The 21,638-nt window shown below is 41.2% G+C and overlaps 1 protein-coding gene across 1 annotated transcript in view; it reads left to right on the top strand.

Annotated features, from left to right (window-relative positions):
• The window catches only part of LOC115730304, a 113,451-nt gene that overhangs the window by 77,985 nt on the left and 13,828 nt on the right, over nt 1-21,638 (top strand). Inside the window, exons 5-7 of the mRNA XM_048279668.1 lie at nt 2,958-3,417; nt 10,653-10,732; nt 15,914-15,918. Coding sequence (XP_048135625.1) covers nt 2,958-3,417; nt 10,653-10,732; nt 15,914-15,918 — 545 coding nt within the window. The remainder of the gene's footprint in view (nt 1-2,957; nt 3,418-10,652; nt 10,733-15,913; nt 15,919-21,638) is intronic.

Below are 21,638 nucleotides of genomic sequence, written 5' to 3'. Positions count from 1 at the left end.
GGGTCAACGGTCAAAGTCAACGGTCAATAGTCAACAGTCAACGGGTCAACGGGTCAAAGGTCGAGCCGGGTCGGATCTGTACCGGGTCGGATCTGTAACGGGTCGTGGGTCACGGGCTGGTCCAACAAAAAACGAAATGGGCCGGCCTAATATTATTATTATTATTTTTTTATCTATAAAAGGTGGGTTTTGGTATTGGGCCGGCCCTGGCCCAATACCCCGCATGCCGCAGCCATACGCGCGGTCCGGTCCCCCACGTGCGCCGCACGTGCGGCGCGTGGCCGGCCGTCCGGCCTCCTCCGGCGACCAAATTTTCGCCAAATTTTTCGCCTTTTCGAGACGAACACGATGGTATATTCATAACTCAAAAACGACGAACAAAAAAGGCATAAAAAGGGACGAAACGCCACGGCCCGGCGGGACTCCGCCCCGTCGCGGCGCGTGGCGCGCGTGCGACGGCGTCCGGCGGACCCTCGGGGTTGGCGACCACTCAAAACGATCGTCTCGACGAGCCCGTTCTAATGGTATGTTCAATTTACTATTTCGACGAACAAATCATAATCAAAAGGCTATGAACAGTAACTTCGCGATTATGGTTAAAAATCTTCAAAACGCACCATATCAACACAAAAACGATCGGGAATCAAGTAACACATGCTCTGATACCAATGAAGGATACTAAATCCGATCTAACACATACTCAAAAACAGCGGAAACATGCCCAATAGATCACCGGATTCACCGATCGATGAAGATACATCACGAGGACGTACCTTATTGATCACCGGTTAAATGCCCTTTGCGATCTCGGAGGATTTCTTTGTCAAACGATAATCGACAATGGGGAGGAGCGTTCTACGTTCTCTGTTTTCTCCGAAAGTGACAGAATGAACTACTGGGAAGAACGATGGAGAGCACGTCGATTATTGACGTAAAACTAACCAACGTGACTTTTCACGTTTGAGCATATAACTGCTCAATGGGGTGTGATTGCCCGCATGGGCGCACACCGTATCTCCTGTAGACCCCACTTTAATATTTAATCTAATATCAAGTACAAGCCTTGTACTCCGTACTCCAATTAGAGGTTGAGGAGGTCCGAATCGTGGGAATTTCGGGAGCTAGCGGAATTGGTAAGACGACACTTGCAAGAGCTTTGTATGATCGCATTGCAGATCAATTTGATCGGAGTTGCTTTCTCGCAAAAGTTAAGGACATATCGAGCCAAGATGGCCTCTCCAAAATGCAGAAGACCCTTTTTGGTGACATTCTCGGTGACGGAGTTTTGGAGTTTGGTGATGATATTCATCAAGTAATGAACTTCGTGAGAAGTAAGCTCCACAACAAGAGGGTTTTGCTGGTGTTTGATGATGCTGAAGGGTTCTTGGAGCCACTGAGCCACCTGATCAAGGCAATAAACTTTGGCTTGGGAAGTAGAATCATTTTGATCCCTCGACACGAAGAAACCTTAATCGGTTTTTACGGGGAAATCTGTAAGGTAAAAGCGCTGAAGGATGATCAAGCGCTCGAGCTTTTCAGTTGGATTGCATTCCAAGAAAGATATCCCGAAAGTGATTATCAGATGCTCTCAACCGCCGCGCAAGGCTTGATGGGGCTCGATTCATATGGGTCAGATATAATGGGTGTTCCATATTCTGGTCCTCTAGACGATGGTCCAGTAATCCAGGTCAGGTATTTCAATAGCTTATACTTTCTGTATTGAAAGTTATTGTTCCTTTATCTCATAGATCTTCATTTTTAGGCGGCAGCCACTCAATCCTTGGCCTGGGATTATGCCTTTGGTGCTGCTATGTCCACGTTGAACGATGTAAGACTGGAAATTTACTTTATGCTTTCTGTCATACTGGAAGATGGACTGTACAAGGTCTAGTATGATTGAATGTGGTCAGATTGAATTCAGTAACCTAGCATTATTTCCCAATAAGAGAAATTAAATTTGCGATACTGTTTTTGAAATTTTCCAGACTCTGTGTTACTCTCACGTAGTGCTGTCCATTCCTCATGATAGCAAGTTTAATTTGCTTCACATAATGCTATCTTTTAGGTTGAAATTGATCAGTAACATTACATCAATTGGTCTCCTCAGATTCAGTGCTCCCATTTTATACTAAAGATCCTGGTAGTGTAGAGGTAGTGATGTATATGTGCAAATACCCCAGGCAATTGGAGAATGGTCACAGTACTCTTGATTTATATTTTCGTTTCCTTCATTTGTTTTTGAGATAATCTTCTGATGCTGCAGTTTTTTGACTAAATAGGTGGTTCCGCAATTACCTTACCCTGTTGCTTTATTCTCAAACTATAGCCCAATTCTGAAGCTTGGAGTTGAGAAGGTCATGTCCATTATAAATGATGCAAGGGTTTATTGTAAGTTGCAAATTTCCCTCTTGCCTTCTGACTTGACACGCTTACATTGACGTACAAAACTTTGGTAAGATGTAGTAACTTGAAGGAAGATCAGTTTTTATGTTCTATGAGGCTAGTGATTGTTGATGAGGCGTTGTATCAAAATATGGGATGTGCTCTGATGAAAATCAAGCCGTCGTATGAGGCTAGTTTGAGATTTTTGTTGATGAGGTGTTGTATCAAAATGTCGGATGTGCTCCGATGACAATCAAGCTCATCTTTTGGGCGGTTTCAATGGGAAATTGTTTCATTTAGTCGATCTAGTTTGGCAATCCGAGGGATGGTCTTTTTCCTCGTTACCAATTTCTTTTCTGTTTCTTGGATTAGAATATATTTTTGAATGTGAAATGCACGTGATTGGACCCGGCTGAGGATGAAGAACAATAATTTTCATTATGGTATCTTGGTTTTTACAAGAGTACAAGGATTAGCACAGCTTCTGTTTTTCTGATGAGCCTTTTTATCAAATTCTTAATCCCCTCCTCCATACCTCTCTTCTGATCTCAAACAATGTATTCCCCATGGTGCAGGTCGGCGTCCTCCTAGGGTTTACGACATATTCATTAGTTACAAACGGGATGACACACTCCACCCTGTGAGCCATCTCAAGAGTGCTCTCGACCGGAAGGGGAAAAGAGCATTCGTTGATTTTACAATGGATGGAGGAGTCGAGTTCCAGCCAACGGTTAACAGAGCAATCGAGCAGTCGGAGAGCGCTGTCGTCGTCATCTCTCCGAATTGCCATTTCTCACCGTGGTGTCTTGACGAGGCGGTAAAGATCCTCCAATGCCATAAAAGGTGGGGTCTGAAAGTGTTGCCCATTTTCTGGGACATTGATGCGAAAGAGCTGCGAGAGCAGTCCACACGTTTTGTGGAGAATATTGGCCAGGGTGAAAAGGGTTTCAAGCAGGAGAATACGCAAAAGGTCCAGGAATGGAGAAATGCTTTGCGAACACTGGGCATGTTTAATGGCTGGCATGTTAAGAGCAGGTACTAAACCTTTAACTCTCTAAGCTCTTTCTTATAAGTGTACCTTTTTCCAGAATTGTTAAGGAAAGTTAGTTTGTGCATGAAAAATACAAAACAAACTTTTAAAGACCGCCTGTTCTGGTCAGTAGAAATTAATAATTGGAAATGTTGAATCTCTTCACTTGGACATGTTGGTACATTTGCATAGGCCCTTGTCTATCTAATTGTAGACAAATTCATATGTTCAAACGTTGCCTCTCTTAAATGGTAGAAAGCATTAATCTATGTTCAAATAAAACTAGGAGATTGGTTCTTATTCTGGCCAATATATTGAACGATTCTTCGTAAGTCTGATACTTCTCTGAAGTTCTCTAAGATATAGACTAGAAGACACCGAATACCACATTAGGAATTGATTACGTGGCTGTACTTCTACCGTTGGAAACATCTATGAGGTGGGTTTATGGGTCCTTCATCTATAGCTTACTCCTGGACATCTATGGTTGGAGATACTTTTTTTCAGCTATGTAATTTATTGATATTTCGCTTACACATGGTATCCGAGCCATACTTTCATCAATGTTGATAGGAGTATAAAGTGTTTGCTGGATCTTATATTGGAATTCCCCATAAGTCACGTAGTTTAGATGATTTTTCTGATCCAAGTATCCTAGACATGCTAGATTAAATGTTTCGTTTAGGTTTTTACATTTGTTGCTCAAAGGTAAAAGAGACAAAAAGGAGAGTCGTCAAATTTGCTGGTCTTAAGAAAAGTAAGACTTTTGACCAAATTGATATGCCTATTGACCTTATTCCCCATCTCTATAACTTAAAGTTTCGTTTAGTTCGTCGACTGTAACATAGGCGTCTTTTATGAAGGTTATTATACCTTGTAACCTCGGGCAATTAGCGGACAGTTTTAATGATATCTCGTATAATGAACAACATTTTCAGTTGGAGCATGTGATTAGTGGGGTTATTATGTTTTTGTTTTTTCAGGACAATACTAATATTCATGCTACCTTGCAAAACTTGTCCATACGTTGAGGAAGAAACCTTGACATTTGTTGTCATTTTTCTTCTCAGAAATTGCTTAAAGCACCCGTTAGAAGAATTTTGGCCTCTTAATGTTTTCTTCCTGTTGACTAGCCCTTATTACCGGACACACGTTTGGTGCTTACAGTTTGTATAGACCTGAAGCCGAAGTGATCGAGGACCTTGCGGCCCGAATCTTGAAGTCATTGAATCGTACGGAAGAGCCAAAGCATGTATGAAGCGTGCAGTTTTGCAGAAGAGAGAGAGAGAGAGAGAGAGAGAGAGAGAGAGAGAGAGAGAGAGAGAGAGAGAGAGAGAGAGAGAGATGGCAACGGGCCTTCAAAGGCGATTTTTTTTGGTTTGGGGGGGAGGGGAGGATGGCCGGCCAAATGGAGAGAGAGAGAGAGATGGCAACGGGCCTTCAAAGGCGATTGGGGGGCGGGGGAGGGAGGGGAGGATGGCTGGCCAATGGAGAGAGAGAGAGATGCGATGGGCTCCAAACTATATTAGAGAGAGAGAGAGAGAGAGAGAGAGAGAGATGGGCTCCAAACTATATCCATTGTGACCTATTGATCATCCTGAACTTTTTTTGCGACATAAAAAACCTTAAATTTTGGCTACTAGGCACGTTTATCATGACCTTTTTGTTGTAACATTAAAAAACCCAAAAATTGTACATAAGTGAAATATTTGCCCTTCGTCAAAGTTCCGTAAGATAATTTTTAAGCCAAAATGTTGTTTTTATTTCAATTAACCCATGCGGTTTCTATGTCAATATTGTTTGTCTTATGATGTTCGTAGTTTTTAAAAGTACTTATTAATGGAACTTGACAAAGGCTAAATGTGTCTTTTAACGGTAACTTTCAATTTAAACTTATTAAAATTTCCTTTTGAAATTTAAAAAAAAAAGCTTTGTTTGTTTGAATTTTATTTTAACTTTTTTTCTGGGCCCCTCTCCTCTTTCCCAAATTCTCTTTCACATTAATCGACTCTTGGCTTATTGGTGGTCTACGACTGAATGAAGGAGCTTAATTAAATGTTGGGAAAAAAAAATTTATCGATGCACGAAATGACTCAAGTAAAATTTAATAGGAGCAACTTTTATATCGGAATAAAGATTGCAATTCGTCGTAAAATTGAAAATCACTTATGGAGTGGAATAGTTCAATCTTGACATGAAGATCATATTATGCTCCTGTCCACAATTGACTTTCTAAAATGACTCACTTAAACACATGAAATGCAATATGCAGACAAATTGCAATCTTTACCCGGACAAAATATTCCAGGCATAGCCAGTGAGCGGGTCAAGCCGGAGCAAGGACATCGAGTCGCGGCCTAGTCCACCCTTATATTTGTTAAAATTCGTTACAAAACATGTTTAAACGATAGTTTTACTTTGATATTCAATATTTATCAGCACTAATAGGATGAAATAAGAATAAATTTCTGACATAAGGTTGAAAGGAATCCTGTCAAGGTCCCAAATTCGAAGTCGTCCGAGTTTGCCATCAGAGGTAGCGGGTTAGGTTTGTTTGTCGGGAAGGAGTTTTGACATCCTAAGATAAGATGAAAGGAATCCTGTCAAGGTCCCAAGTTCCAAGTCTTCGTCCCAACGGTAACCACTTCATCGCGTCACCCGCTCCTCTCCCCAATTCCTCACCATTTTCGTCGTCGGATCAAGCACCGTCCTACCTCTCCGCATCGTTGATTTATATGAGGAAACACAAGGTAAATCATGATTCTTCTTTCCTCATCTTCGTGAGATTTGCACCTAATGGCCCCTTTCGATATGCCTAATAATTTTCGAGCGCGTCCAATGTGCATAATTATTTTCTATTTCGCTCTACCGGGGAACGGATGCGATCGAAGGAATTAAACTAGGCAAGATTGAGGCAGAAGACTTGATCTCAAATGCAGCCTCGTTTAGGAAGATGAAGAAGCTCAGGCTGTTTATAATGGCAGATCGTGTCCCTCATTGAGGACCGGCCAGACATCTGTCGGAGAAGTTATGGAGGTGTTTCGTACGGAACAACAGTATCATTTCCTATTGAACCTTGGCCTACTAGCCTAATTTAAAATGTCTTGTCAAAAAGCTTCGCAGATTCACTTAATAAAAGGCCAATGCATCTCTCTACCTCTCTTGAAATTTTTTCTACTTTTCGTCCTTATACTTTCACTACGAATCAAGTCTTTGTACTTTCAATTTTTCCAACCAAGTCCCTTCGACATGAAATTTGGCCAGATCCAACTGACTCAAGCGTGACGTGAATTGAATATTGCCTAGGTAAACATCCATAGTCGATAGAGAATTGGTGGGAGAACAGAAATTTAATCCATTCACTATCCATGGCTTCTCGATGGGTGTCCATGTGAGCAATATTTAATTCTTGTCGCTCTTCGCCTTCTCCGACGGCCACATCGGTTGAATTTGGTTGAATTTTGTATCGAGACACCTAATTAGACATTTTATTTTTGTCTTGATGATGGTCCATCTCAACCTCTGCCTAAAGGCATACGTTGGATAGGTTCAAACCTGAGTCTATGCATGTGGATCCAATAGATTTAGTTTATTGGACCTTGGCCCATTAGGCCAATTCAAATGTCTTGCCCAAAAATTTCTCATTTTCTTTTGATTTTTAAAATTTTTTCGCCCTTATACTTTTGCTACTTTTCTAATCAAATCTCTATACTTTCAATTTTCCAATCAAGTCTCTTCGGCATGAAATCTAGCTAAATCCAATTGACGTGTCTGTTAGAAGCGTGACATGGAATACATATTGCTTACATATACACCTACCATAGATTATGAGTTGGTGGGAGCATGAAAACAAAAAGTTAAGAAAAATGCTAATCGATTCACTTTCTAAGGCCTCTCTCGATGGGTGTTCATGTAGGCACCATTTGAATCACGTTACTCTTCAGCTTCCCCCAAGAGCCTCATCAATTGGATTTGGTTGAATTATGTACTGAGGGACTTTATCAGACATTTTATGTAAATAGAAAGACTTGATTAGAAAGCTTGAAAGCATAGGAACTTGATTCGTGTCGCGCAAAATCCGAAGTGCAAATAAAACGAAAATACGCATTTTAGCGGAACTCTTCTAAATTATTGAGTACTTTCAAGTGCTGTTTCCAGAAATCGAGCCTACGCCATGGAGTGCGAGATTTCAAAACTTAGTCTTTGTAAGACTTAAGCCTCCTTTTTCTTTTCTCTCTTTTTTGGCAAAGCTGCCGAATCCCAATTAAGCAAGTAGGTTATCTTTTCTCGTTAATATCTCCCATATGAAATTTCAAAAAGTTAAATTCCATCAGTTTACAAGTTTCGCCGTATTGATTGGCATCTGGAACGGAGAAGAAGGAATTGACAAGTCTACGTTGCATCAGGCTAGGGTTTCTGCCATTAGATCTATTGAATTTGCTCCTCACATTGGTCCCCATCTTTGCCAATGAGGTCGTATTGTTGTTCCATCTAAAATCTTCGGCTGGCTCCGCTGCTTGGTTGTTTGAACTAAGATTGATGGAGCATCTATCTATGTGCAATAATCAGAAATTTAGCATCTATTTATTTAGATTGAGCTCAGGTTAGATGTGTGATCTAAGATGTTTAGTCTGTCAAAATTGCACGCTGGCATTGTTTCACAATGAAGAGTCGCAGAGCAAAGTCTGCTTAAAGCATTTACTTCATTGGAATCTTCCAGCTTGTTAATCAAATAAACTCATTCCACAAGTTGATGGGATACTATGCTGGTGAAGACTTTCAACATCGAGTTGATGTCGAGATTCTATAGCATTCTGCCTTTTGTTAGTTCGAATTCCGATGTCTATAAGGAGAATTTATAATGACGTAATCGATAACAGATGTTATTTCACTTTTGATAGCTTTGCCATGTGAAGTTTTCCTTCTTTTTTCTTTAGCTTTTTCCTTTCAGGTGATGATCCCCGGTTCACATGAGATTTCAATCGGGTCCGATGCTAGTCGATCTCAATTAATAGCACGCTGGATGTGCATGCTCATACCATTGATTTGATCATATTGATGAGTGAGGGTGAATTTTCTTTGTCGTGAGCTAAAATTTATCTTTGACATCGCGTGTTTTCTTAATGGATATGACAAAGAAGGGATCATCAAGTCCTTAGACCAAGGTGGTGTCCATGCCAACAGTGGGATTGAGATTTTGGCTCAAAAGTCGCTCATATACATCGATGAAAATAACAAATTATGGATGCATGATATGCTTCAAGAAATTGGTATATGGTTAGTGATTCAAGAGTGCCCTCAAAATCCTGGCAAGCGAAGCAGAATATGGCGTCACGAAGATACTCTACAAGTGTTTAGGCAAGATTCGGTAAGAGTTTAATGGCCTATTTCAATGTGCGCAGTTATTTTCAGTGCTTGCGACATGCATAATTATTTTTCTATTGTTCTAACAGGGAACAGATGCCATAGAAGGCATTAACCTAGACAAGGTTGATGTAGAAGACTTGATCTTGAACGCAGGCTCGTTCAAAAGGATGACGAAGCTCAGGCTATGTATCATGGATCATGTCCCTCACTGTGGGCTGGGTGGATATCTATCGGAAAAGTTGTGGAGATGTTTCGTGCGGAGCAGCAAGGAATAAACTCTAGAGAAAATGGAAATCTATGCACCTGGATCCAATAGATTAAGTTGATTGAACCTTTGCCCATCAGCCTAATTTGATGTCTCGTCAATAAAACTTGCACATTTACTTAACTAAGACAACATCTCTCTCATTTGTTTTATTTATTTTTTTTTCCTATCCTTGTGCTTTCGCTAGTTTTCTGATCAAGTCTCTATACTTTCAGCTTTTCTAATCAAGTTTTCGAACGTAAAATCTGATCAAATCCAGCTGAGTGACTTTCAGAAGAAGTCAAAGCGTAACTTAGATCAAGTAGTATCTATTGTGTAAACACTCACCATGGGTAGTTAAGTGGTGGGAGCATAGAAGCAAACTAAAAGGAACTTAATCCATTCACTACATACGACCCCTCAGTGGCTTTCACGTAAGTAATACTTAATTCATGTTACGCTTCCGCTTCCTTTGATGGCCATGTAGGTTGGATTTGGCCAAAGAGAGACTTGATCAAACATTTTGTGTAAGCAAAAGTGTTTGAATAGAAAAGTTCAAAGCACAGGGACCTGATTAGTGTTATACAAAATCGGAAACTTTGAGAAAATTGTTGAGAAAACCTCTCATGATATTTTGAAGCTGACAAAATCATATGCCTATATCAATGCTCTACATATGTAGATGTTGTCTAATCTCAAGATGAACTAATAAAAGTAGGGCTTTATCACCACTGATAAATCATGAAGAATAAAGTGAAAGACGGTTGATAGGTGAACAAGTCGGAGAGAACGGGAAATTCATAGGGATATGGTACTATAACAAGGTGAACAGTTCATATTGTTGGGAGCAGCCCACAAGAATGATGCCGCTTCCCATATAGGGTAAAAATGAAAACGTTACAATAAAATGTGTTAATCCAACTAATCCATTTTGACCCTTAGAGGTTTTACCGTCAATAACTCGGTGTAGGTCTGGGATTGATATTTTTTGCTTACACTAATGATATCCAAGCCATACCTCATCAATGTGGTGGGAGTATACAGTGTTTGCTGGATCTTACATTAGAATTTCCGAAAGGTAACGTAATTTAGATGATTTTCTTATCAAAGCATCCTAGACATGCTAGAATAAATGTTTCTTTTAGGATTTTACATTTGATGCTCAAAGGTATAGAGACAAAAAGGAGAGTCATTAAATTTGCTGGTCTTAAGAAAAGTAAAACTTTTGCCCCAATTAATATGCATATTGACCTTATTCTCCATCTCTATACCTTGAAGTTTTGTTTAGTTCGTCGCCCATAGTATAAGCGTCTTTTATGAAGGTTATTATACCTTGTAACCTTGGGCTATTAGCAGACAGTTTTAATTATTTCTCCTGTAATGAACAAACATTTTCAGTTGGAGCGGGTGATTAGTGGGCTTATTATGTTTATGTTTTTTTAGGACAATACTAATATTCATGCTACATTGCAAAACTTGTCCATACGTCAAGGACAGAAACCTTGACATTTGTCGTCATTTTCATTCTCAGAAGTTGCTTATAGCACCGGCTAGAAGAATTTGACCCTCTTGATATTTTCTTCCTGTTGACTTGCCCTAATGACCTGACAAACCTTTTGGTGCATACAGTTTGTATCGAACTGAAGCTGAAGTGATCGAGGACCTTGAAGTCACTGAACCGTTCGGAAGAGCCAAAGCATGTATGAAGTGTGCAGTTTTGCAGGAAGGTCTAGCATCGCCTGCGTGAATAGGCAAAGATAAACTCTCTTGGTTGCTTGAAAGGGTGGGCAAGGATTGTTTTTACAGAAATTACAGCACGTACATTTACATAATACAATTCGTCATCACCATGGCTGCAAACTTCTCAACAGGAGTCTCTCATAGCTGGCCTGTCCTCGGCAGAGGCCCTCACCGAGGTTGCCGTGGCCAACCAGAGAGAGAGAGAGAGAGAGAGAGAGAGAGAGAGAGAGAGAGAGAGAGAGAGATGTGGCAACATGATCGTCAAAGGTGATGGGGTGATGGCCAGCGAAATGGAGAATGATAGAGGTATGTGTGTGTATATGCATGTATATCTATATATATTATTTTGATCCTTCTTATTATTGTTTTTTTTTAGTTACTAAGAAGAAATCAAAAACACTTTATGCTTAGGGCAAAAAACCACCAAAAGCTCCAAATTATTTTCGTAGTAACATATTTACCCTGAACTTTTTTCCTTGACACAAAAAAATCTAAATTATGACCATTGTGACACATTTACTCTAAAATATTTATTGTAATATAAAGAACTCAAAACTTGTACATATATGACATATTTACCCTCTGTCAAAGTTCGATAAGATGATTTTTCAGCCAAAACAGTATCTTTTTTATTATAATTAACCCACATGGGCTCTAATGCTCATTGATTGAACCTTGACGGAGGGGTAAATGTGTTATAAAAGTACAAGTTTGAGATTTTTGGTATCACAAAAAAAAATTTAAGGGCAAATGTATCATAATATGTATTGTTTGAGGTTTCTGTTAACTTTTTTTTCTTATGCTTTATTATGGATGGAAAAGGAACCTAACCCCAAAGACTCTAGTCAATGGTCATGAAAATTCCTAGGAGTCAGGTTTTTCTCCATCACTATTTTCTGCAACCATGCCATGCCTCTTATCGGTAGATTATAAATATGGACATCTTCGTGCAAATTACCAATGAGAGGCGGGTACAAAGAAAAATAGATCCCCTGCAAATAAATAAATAAATAAATAAATAAAGAGTCGTGATACATCATTCAATTAAAAAAAAAATCCAAAAATAGACATTTTTTTTTTTCTGTTCGGATAAAATAGACAAGTTTAATTTTCCATTTTTGAATGAAAAGCTCTTTTTCAAGTTTTGGCAACAAGGGACTAATTATATTCTTCTTCATTAGGGTTTTAATGGTAACTTTCAATTTAAAATTATCCAAACTTTCTTTTGAAATTACAAAAAAAAAAAAAATGATGTGAGTTGGTCCGAAAGGAGGGGCAGTGTAGGTCAAAAGGAATTGGAACCAGGTTGGATAGGCCGAGAGGAGGAGAGAGATGGGTTAAAATGTCGGGCTAGAGAAGTCCAGAGAGGTGGAGGAGGAGCTTGAGGGTCAAAAGAGGTAAAAGGAAGAATAAATTGATTCAAGGAAACAATAAGTGAAGAAAAATAATTGAAAGAATTATTTACGCAATTAAGAGTTGAAGGACTTTGTGAAAAGGAAAAATTCTCATCATCAAACTGAACATAACAATAGATAAAAACACGACCGCTTGATCGATCAAGGCAACGATAGTCTTTGTGACTCGACGCATACCCAAAAAATACACATGGCACAGAATGAAGTGCAAGTTTATGGGAGACACGGGACGGAAGAAAAAGGTAACAAGCATACCCAAAAATTGGAAAGAATGAATAATTAAACAGGAAAGCCCAAATAAACCGTGAAAATGGGAAATATCGGATAAAACAAGAGTTGTCACGCCCCGAACCTTACGAGCACGCCAACACCCCGCACGGGCCGTAAATTATAAACTTCCCAAGGATCCAACGGCAACGAACTTAAGCCTAAAATGATAAGCACATGCGGAAGCGAGAACTACACTCCATGCAACAGAATGAAATACAATGACTCGGGATGTAAAAGAGAGATTTAAAACTTACTCCATACATTTCTTAAAAACGTCAAATTGACTTCAAAAGTTACTACTTGATAATTCTCAAAATACAACTTCTCTTAATAAAACAAGGTAGATGAAGTTTAACCTTACAGAGCTATACGGGCGAACACAACCCCAAATATAAAAACAGCTCTCTAAGACTACAAAAAGAAGTACAATCGGATAAGGTTAACGGTTCATCTACTTCAAAAGAGGCATCTTCAAAAGCCAATCCATGGCGGTCATGAGACTTCATCATTTGGGACCTGAAAATTGTTATCCCACGACGGGGTGAGAATAAATCTCAGCAAGTTATTCCTAAACCAAGACCAGGCCAGTAGTACCTCCAGACAATTCCTAAAACACGTAATTCTACTCAAAGGGACAATTGCTCAACATGCAAAACGACAAAAGCACACTACAAACATAAGATAGAAGTTCGCAATTCAAGTCATACTTTATAGTTTTAAAGTCGAGCTTCGTACTTGGACATTTCACAAATCACAAGATCATAAAAGGTGTTTCCTAACGTATATCTCAATCACATACCAATCATTGATATCGGATTGCCAAGTGCCCGCGTCATAACGCTTCGAGGCCATTTTAAGCATTAAGACTCGCGTAATCACGCATCAAGTCATTATAAATATTAAGACTCGCGTAAACACGCATCAAGTCGTTATAAATATTAAGACTCGCGTAAACACGCATCAAGTCGTTATAAATATTAAGACTCGCGTAAACACGCATCAAGTCGTTATCTCGCGTTTAACGCCTCAAGATAAATTCAATTCCCCGCGTATCACGCTTCAGGGTATTATGTGATCACATATATATAATCAATTCGTTCACTTAGCCAAACTTGAATTCAAGGTCAATCATGACCTAAACAACACAAGCCATGCCAACTAACCATAGCACGGGTTCGAGCAAACATGAATTGCACAATCACAAAGGACATCTCATGGTTCATCTACTATGCCCCAAACACATCAATTCATTCATGTTCCACATCATAATGTCAAACATACTATGAGCAAAGCCAATCGATCATTTCGATCCCTCATGACCGAATACAAGGTACTTAGCTAGTCAATTCCAAATGCTCAATTCACATTGGCAAACCATAGCCAAACATAATAACGATAAGTAATCAATCCTCAAGGGCACCTCAAGACCAAACACATATAGGACAAGTAATTAATTTAGCCACGTCCATGCATCCTCGGCGGTATCCACCTACTGATTTCTACATCCAGACCTACTCTCAGAAAAACTGACATTTTTCTAATCTCTTTTTGAGCAATCCAAACTCAGAATCATGTTCCTCATGATCTTACGGTCGTGTGGGAGAAAACGGAGCTCAATTCGGACTCCAGACGACCTCGAACGAGCCATTTCAATTTCGACGCGCGCTGAAAAACGGGATTAACGGGTCTCTCGGGTTTCACACATTCTTCATACAAAACTATCCTAAAATCCTACCAATCCAATTCTAAACCATCCATTAGTAACCTAAAGTCCTAGACTAAGTTTAAGAGCAACTTACCACAAGATTGAAGCTTGAAAAGCCAACCAAGGGGCGGCAAGACTTCACGACCAGATCTGGAACAGATTTGAGGGCTGATTCAGTCCAAGGAAAACGCTTGAAGTCAGCCACTTAAATCCTCTTAATCCACTCCAAAATTCTTCCACAAGTTGTCTAACATACTAAGCGAGGTAAATGGAGTTTCTTACCTTGAAACCACACAAGAAACTCCTTAGAACAGCCCTACAAGTCCAAAATTCCAGTGAAGGGCAGCAGCTGTTTTGGCTTGGCTTTGCGGGCTCTCAACGGCTCGGGAACGGCGGTTCAAAGCTCACGGTGCTCTTGCGGAGGAGGGTGGTCGATCGTGGTGGTGGTGAAGCATCCCGGTGACCAATGGACAAGGTAACAAGAAGGAGATGGTGGTGAGGAAGGGGAGAGGGAGAGTGAAAATGAGCTCTTGCTTCTCAAAAGCTTGTTCCCAAAGCCAAGAGAAAGAATGAGAGATTGAGGTGATGGGTTGTCTTAGACTAGGCTTTTGACTTGAGGGGGCTTAGTAGACTAGGTGGTTGAGGGTTTTAAGGAGAGTTGTCTAGGGAGTCACATCAATAATTCAAACTTTTGGCTTCTTGCAAATAACAACAAGAGGGGCAATCTTGTAAATCCAACTCAAGTCTAAAGACTACTTTGCCTTTAATCTAACTTAAGGAATGAGCTCTAATCCAATAGTAAAAGAGAAATTTCTAATTCCATCAATATCTCACTTTTCTAATCATTTTGGGACGAACCGCAAACTTAAGTGACTTTGGTGTGGCGACGTCCAAAATATTCATATTGTGATCCGTAAAAGTCCGATGCCCAAGTTCGAAGTCCAATTTAATGGCTAATCCCAATCGATTGCAACTCAGTTTATCTCAAACTAACGGGCGGCTCTTTAGGAGTTACGCGTATCGACCTTATGTTTCGTATCATACTCAAGCTATGGCGACCTTGGTTGTCATGTGATTGCGAGGGTCGATCATTAGTTCTGAAGGACGCGATCGTCAAGAAACGGTTTAGGAACGTTCACAAATTATACTGTGGTCAAACGGAATCACCCGCGATCCAATTATATAACGCTAGCAATTTGTTCCTTAGTCGTTCCTAGATCGGCCTATAATAGCTAAACCTTCCCTCGACAACCCTTATGGCCAAATTGTCGATCCATGGTCAAGTTCTTAGGTCCACGTACCCATTTCCCAGTTAGCCATTCCCCTTTGGTTAGTTAACTCAAGAGTGATCAATTCCGAGTGAGATTTACTGAAATACATCGATGACATTTCATTACTTCAAAAGGGTCGGATTTGAGAATGTCACAACTCTTCCCCTCTTACAAAAATTTCGTCCTCGAAATTTACATCAATCCAGCTACTAAAACAAGTGGGGGTGCGGACGCCTCATCTTGTCCTCGTTCTCCCATGTGGCTCCTTCTATTCCATGGTGCTCCCAGATTACCTTGACTAGCGGAATCGTCTTATTCCTCGGGACTTGCTCCTTTCTGTCTTCGATTCGAATTGGGCTTTCCACATAAGACACTCTATCGTCCACTTCAATGATTTCATGATCCAGTACATGAGTCGGGTCCGGTTCGTACTTCCTCAACATTGATACATGAAATACATTATGGACCCGTGACAAACTCGGGGGCAAGGCAAGGCGATATGCCAAATTTCCAATTCTTTCTAGTATCTCGAAAGGACCTACATACCTCGGACTTAGCTTTCCTTTCTTTCCAAATCGAGATAGTCCTCGCATTGGCGACACTTTAAGGAAGACATGATCTCCTACTTGAAATTCCAAGGGCCTACGTCGCTTATCAGCATAGCTCTTTTGGCGACTACGAGCGGTCTTAAGTCTTTCTCTAATAACCTTCACTGCCTCGACAGATTGTTCAACTAATTCTGGACCCATTATACTTCTTTCACCAACCTCATCCCAGCACACTGGAGTCCCGCAAGCTCTACCGTACAATGCCTCAAATGGTGCCATCCCGATGCTCTGTTGGTAACTGTTATTGTAGGCGAACTCTACTAAATGCAAATGTTCTTCCCAACCTCCTTTGAAATCTATTACACATGCACGAAGCATATCCTCCAATGTCTGAATTGTCCTCTCGGACTGTCCATCGGTCTGAGGATGATATGCCGTACTAAACTGCAGCTTTGTTCCCATGGCATCTTGAAGACTTTTCCAGAAAGTCGCAGTGAATTTAGGATCCCTATCCGACGTAATCGTCACTGGGACTCCATGCGGGCGGACTATCCGGCGCATGTATAACTCTGCATATCTATCCATTTCGAAATCCTTTCGCACAGCCAGGAAATGTGCGGACTTGGTCAATCTATCCACGATTATCCAAATCGAATCATGCCCTCTCTGACTTCTAGGTAAACCCATGACGAAATCCATGGTGATATGTTCCCATTTCCACTCGGGAATCTCCAAGGGTTGCAGCATACCACCGGGCTTACAATGTTGTGCTTTCACTTGTTGGCATGTTAAACACTTTGCCACGTGCTTAGCTACATCCACCTTCATTCCGTTCCACCAGTAGTGTTGTCGCAAGTTCCGATACATCTTTGTACTACCCGGATGAATACTATAGTTACTTCGATGAGCTTCCGACAAAATCCTTTCCTTAAGCTCCTTATCGTCAGGTACGCACAATCGTCCACGAAACTTCAAGATCCGATCCTCGGATACTTGAAAGTCAGGTTTCCTCTTATTTGCATCCATTTCCAAAATCTTTTGGATGTCGAGGTCCGTAGATTGCAATGCCTTAATCCTCTCTTGAATCTCGGGTTCAACCCTCAAGGTAGCCATCAAACTTGAAAGATGACAAACCTCGAACTTAAATTTCGAATCCCTTACTCCTTCAAGTAAAGTCCATTCCTTAACCATCAAATGCGCGATGCTTGATTTTCTACTAAGGGCGTCCGCTACCTTATTTGCCTTCCCGGGGTGATATAGGATATCACAATCATAATCTTTAAGTAATTCCATCCATCGACGTTGCCTCATATTCAGCTCCTTCTGGGAAAACAAATATTTCAAGCTTTGATGATCTGTATAGATCTGAAATCTTTCGCCACACAAATAATGCCTCCAAATCTTCAACGCAAAGATAATAGCTGCCAACTCCAAATCATGCGTTGGGTAGTTCATCTCATGAGGTCTTAACCGTCGTGATGCATAAGCAACAACTCTTCCATGCTGCATTAATACGCATCCTAACCCCTTTAGGGACGCGTCACTATAAATCTCATAACCTCCAGGACCAGAAGGAATAGTCAATACTGGTGCGGTCGTCGCCTTATGCTTAAGTTCTTGAAAACTCCTTTCACACTTATCTGTCCACTCAAACCGCGTTTCCTTCTTAGTCAACCTTGTCAATGGAGTAGCTATTGAGGAGAACTTTTCCACAAACCTTCCGTAGTAACCTGCCAATCCTAGAAAACTTCGAACCTCGGTAGACGACGTTGGTCTTGGCCAATTCATAACCGCTTCAATCTTGGAAGGATCCACTGAGATCCCATCTCCAGAAACTACATGACCAAGGAAAGCTACTTTATTAAGCCAAAACTCGCACTTACTAAGCTTAGCATAAAGCGAGTGTTCTCTTAGGGTCCATAGAACTATTCTCGGATGTTGTTCGTGTTCCCCACAAGTCCTTGAGTAAATCAAAATATCATCTATGAATACGATAACAAACCGATCCAAATACTCCTTGAATACTCGATGCATCAAGTCCATAAAAGCGGCTGGGGCATTAGTCAATCCAAACGGCATGACCGTAAACTCATAGTGCCCATACCTCGTCCTAAAAGCCGTCTTCGGTATATCCTCCTTTCTGATCCTTAATTGATGGTAACCCGTCCTTAAGTCAATCTTGGAGAATACCGACGCTCCTTGCAACCGATCAAACAAATCGTCTATCCTTGGCAACGGATACTTATTCTTGATGGTAACTTGATTCAGCTGCCTATAGTCAATACACAAACGCAATGACCCATCCTTTTTCTTTACGAATAATACTGGTGCTCCCCACGGCGATGCACTTGGACGAATGAATCCTTTGTCCAGCAACTCTTGCATTTGTACCTTTAACTCTTTCAACTCCGATAAGGACATCCTATAGGGCGCCTTCGAGATCGGTTCCGTTCCGGGGGCTAACTCAATCACAAACTCTACTTCCCTTTCGGGTGGCAATCCCGGTAATTCTTGAGGAAAGACATCGGGAAATTCGTGCACCACAGCTATACCATCTAGCTTAGCCTCTTCAATTGTCGGATCAACTACAACAGCTAGATAAGCTTCACATCCTTCATCTATCAACTTAGTCACCTCAAGTGACGAGATCAAAGGGATCGAGATTCCTCCTCGACTTCCCGCAAATTCGAATCTAGGGCGACCAATCGGATGGAATTGGATCACCCCGCTACCACAATCCACTACAGCCTTTTGCTTACCCAACCAATCCATACCAATAATAACATCAAAGTCATACATGGCCAATACTGCTAAGTCTATCCGCTCTTCGCTACCACCAATAACTATCTTACAATTCGGGCAGCCTAACGAGACTAGCACCTTATCCTTTAAAGGGGTGGTAACATGCAATATCACATCCAACGGTTTCAATTCCATTTCGGCCAAATCAGCAAATTGTGCAGACACAAAAGAATGCGATGCTCCAGGATCAAATAAGGCATAAGCAGCTTGGTCACATAAAGAAATCTTACCCGTGACCACGCCGGGCGCATTCTCCGCCTCCTTGCGCGCCACAGCATATACTTTTCCTTGATTTGGCGGCCTATTCGGATTAGCCAACGGAATAGCTCCAACTTGAGGTCCGTCTCGAGGTCGTTGCACTTGAAACCGAGTTCCCGCAACTTGATTTGGGCAATTCCTCTTATGGTGGCCAGGCTGGCCACAACTATAGCATACTCCCATCTTGCTTGGGCAAGGCCCATTCCCATGCTTCCGTCCACAAAGCCGACAAGTCCAGTTAGCTTGATACGTTGGCTTCCCAATATTCTTCTTGACAGAAGGGACGAAACGCCTATTGTCGATCACATGCCTCTTGCCAAAGTGACGATTATCCCTAGCGAGAGGTAAATCGTGGTCCAAATGTGATTCCTCTTTCTCTCATGTCCCGTTCTACCAACCGGCCTCTTTCGTACACCTCATCATAATCTTTCAAATTCAGAAGCACTAATCGGCTGCGAAGATCGGACCTCAGTCCATCTCTAAACCTCCTTGCCCTATCCACGGGGTTCTCAACCATTCTTGGAGCATACTTGGACAATCTGGAGAACTCAGCTTCATACTGATCAATTGTCATCCGATTCTGGCGGAGGTTCCGAAATTCAACCAGCTTTTGCTCTTGGGCCGCCTCAGAGAAATACTTTGCATTAAAAGCCTCAGAAAAGGCGGTCCAATTTGGCACGGTGCCTTCGGGGAAAACTCTTCCCTTGGTGGCCTTCCACCAATCATTTGCAATCCCGTGAAGCTGGTAAACCGCTAGGGTTACTTTTTCAGCCTCGGTGCACCCTAAAACTTCAAAGGTCTTTTCTAATTCTTCGATCCATCTAGGGGCAGCCTCGGGATCTCCCTTGCCATCAAACTTGGATGGCTTCAGCTTCATGAACTGTTCTACTAATTGACCCATCAAGCGATTTTCGTTACCATGGGCATTACCACCTCCGTTACCCCGACCATTATTTCCATTATTCCCATTGTTCCCATTCACCATATTCACGGCAAGAATCGCAGCTTCAGCAGCTTGGGCAACATTGGCAGCCCTCTCTTGAGCTTGTTGGGCGACGGTGGTAGCTCGTTCTTCACCCCGCCCGCCCATCATATTCCCAATCTGTTCTAGCGCTCTAAGGACCCCATCTACTCTTGGGTCTTCAACCACTTGTGCTCTTGAGCTAGAGGCTCTTCTTGTACCTCTACCCCGATTGCTCATCCTTGCTAATCTCACCACACTCGAACCACTATAATTCCATCCAGGAATCAGAGACCTAAGCCGTCTATTTAAGTCTAGCGATTCGGGCTACTTATCACCTCAACAAATACAACCAGGGATTCATCACAATTCAAGCAATCATAGGTAACACATCAAGAGTTCTCATTCATACCTCAAGTCCAGACGCATCCGCAACTTAGCATCATCACAACATGCCAATTAACACCTCATTGAAACTTTAGCCAAACAACACCCAATGCCAAGTACGAAGCTTTACGACCTTTAATCACACAAGGTAATGCAAAACAAGTGTACCAATTACAAGCGCCAATTCACATGACATGCAGAATGTGCTAAACTTTTATAATCGCCTAAGGTCTTACTATCTAATCATCCTAAAGTCATTGCTCCTTATTACTCCATGTCTCAACCAACTTGGATCGAGCCGACCTTGCTCTGATACCAATTAAACGGGGATGTCACGCCCCGAACCTTACGAGCACGCCAACACCCCGCACGGGCCGTAAATTATAAACTTCCCAAGGATCCAACGGCAACGAACTTAAGCCTAAAATGATAAGCACATGCGGAAGCGAGAACTACACTCCATGCAACGGAATGAAATACAATGACTCGGGATGTAAAAGAGAGATTTAAAACTTACTCCATACATTTCTTAAAAACGTCAAATTGACTTCAAAAGTTACTACTTGATAATTCTCAAAATACAACTTCTCTTAATAAAACAAGGTAGATGAAGTTTAACCTTACAGAGCTATACGGGCGAACACAACCCCAAATATAAAAACAGCTCTCTAAGACTACAAAAAGAAGTACAATCAGATAAGGTTAACGGTTCATCTACTTCAAAAGAGGCATCTTCAAAAGCCAATCCATGGCGGTCATGAGACTTCATCATTTGGGACCTGAAAATTGTTATCCCACGACGGGGTGAGAATAAATCTCAGCAAGTTATTCCTAAACCAAGACCAGGCCGGTAGTACCTCCAGACAATTCCTAAAACACGTAATTCTACTCAAAGGGACAATTGCTCAACATGCAAAACGACAAAAGCACACTACAAACATAAGATAGAAGTTCGCAATTCAAGTCATACTTTATAGTTTTAAAGTCGAGCTTCGTACTTGGACATTTCACAAATCACAAGATCATAAAAGGTGTTTCCTAACGTATATCTCAATCACATACCAATCATTGATATCAGATTGCCAAGTGCCCGCGTCATAACGCTTCAGGCCATTTTAAGCATTAAGACTCGCGTAATCACGCATCAAGTCGTTATAAATATTAAGACTCGCGTAAACACGCATCAAGTCGTTATAAATATTAAGACTCGCGTAAACACGCATCAAGTCGTTATAAATATTAAGACTCGCGTAAACAC

This window comes from Rhodamnia argentea, chromosome 5, assembly GCF_020921035.1.
Source record: "Rhodamnia argentea isolate NSW1041297 chromosome 5, ASM2092103v1, whole genome shotgun sequence".
NCBI classification, from domain to species: Eukaryota; Viridiplantae; Streptophyta; class Magnoliopsida; order Myrtales; family Myrtaceae; genus Rhodamnia; species Rhodamnia argentea.
The sequence above is the reverse complement of the archived record's forward strand: the minus strand, read 5'-3'. Positions and strand labels throughout refer to the sequence as shown.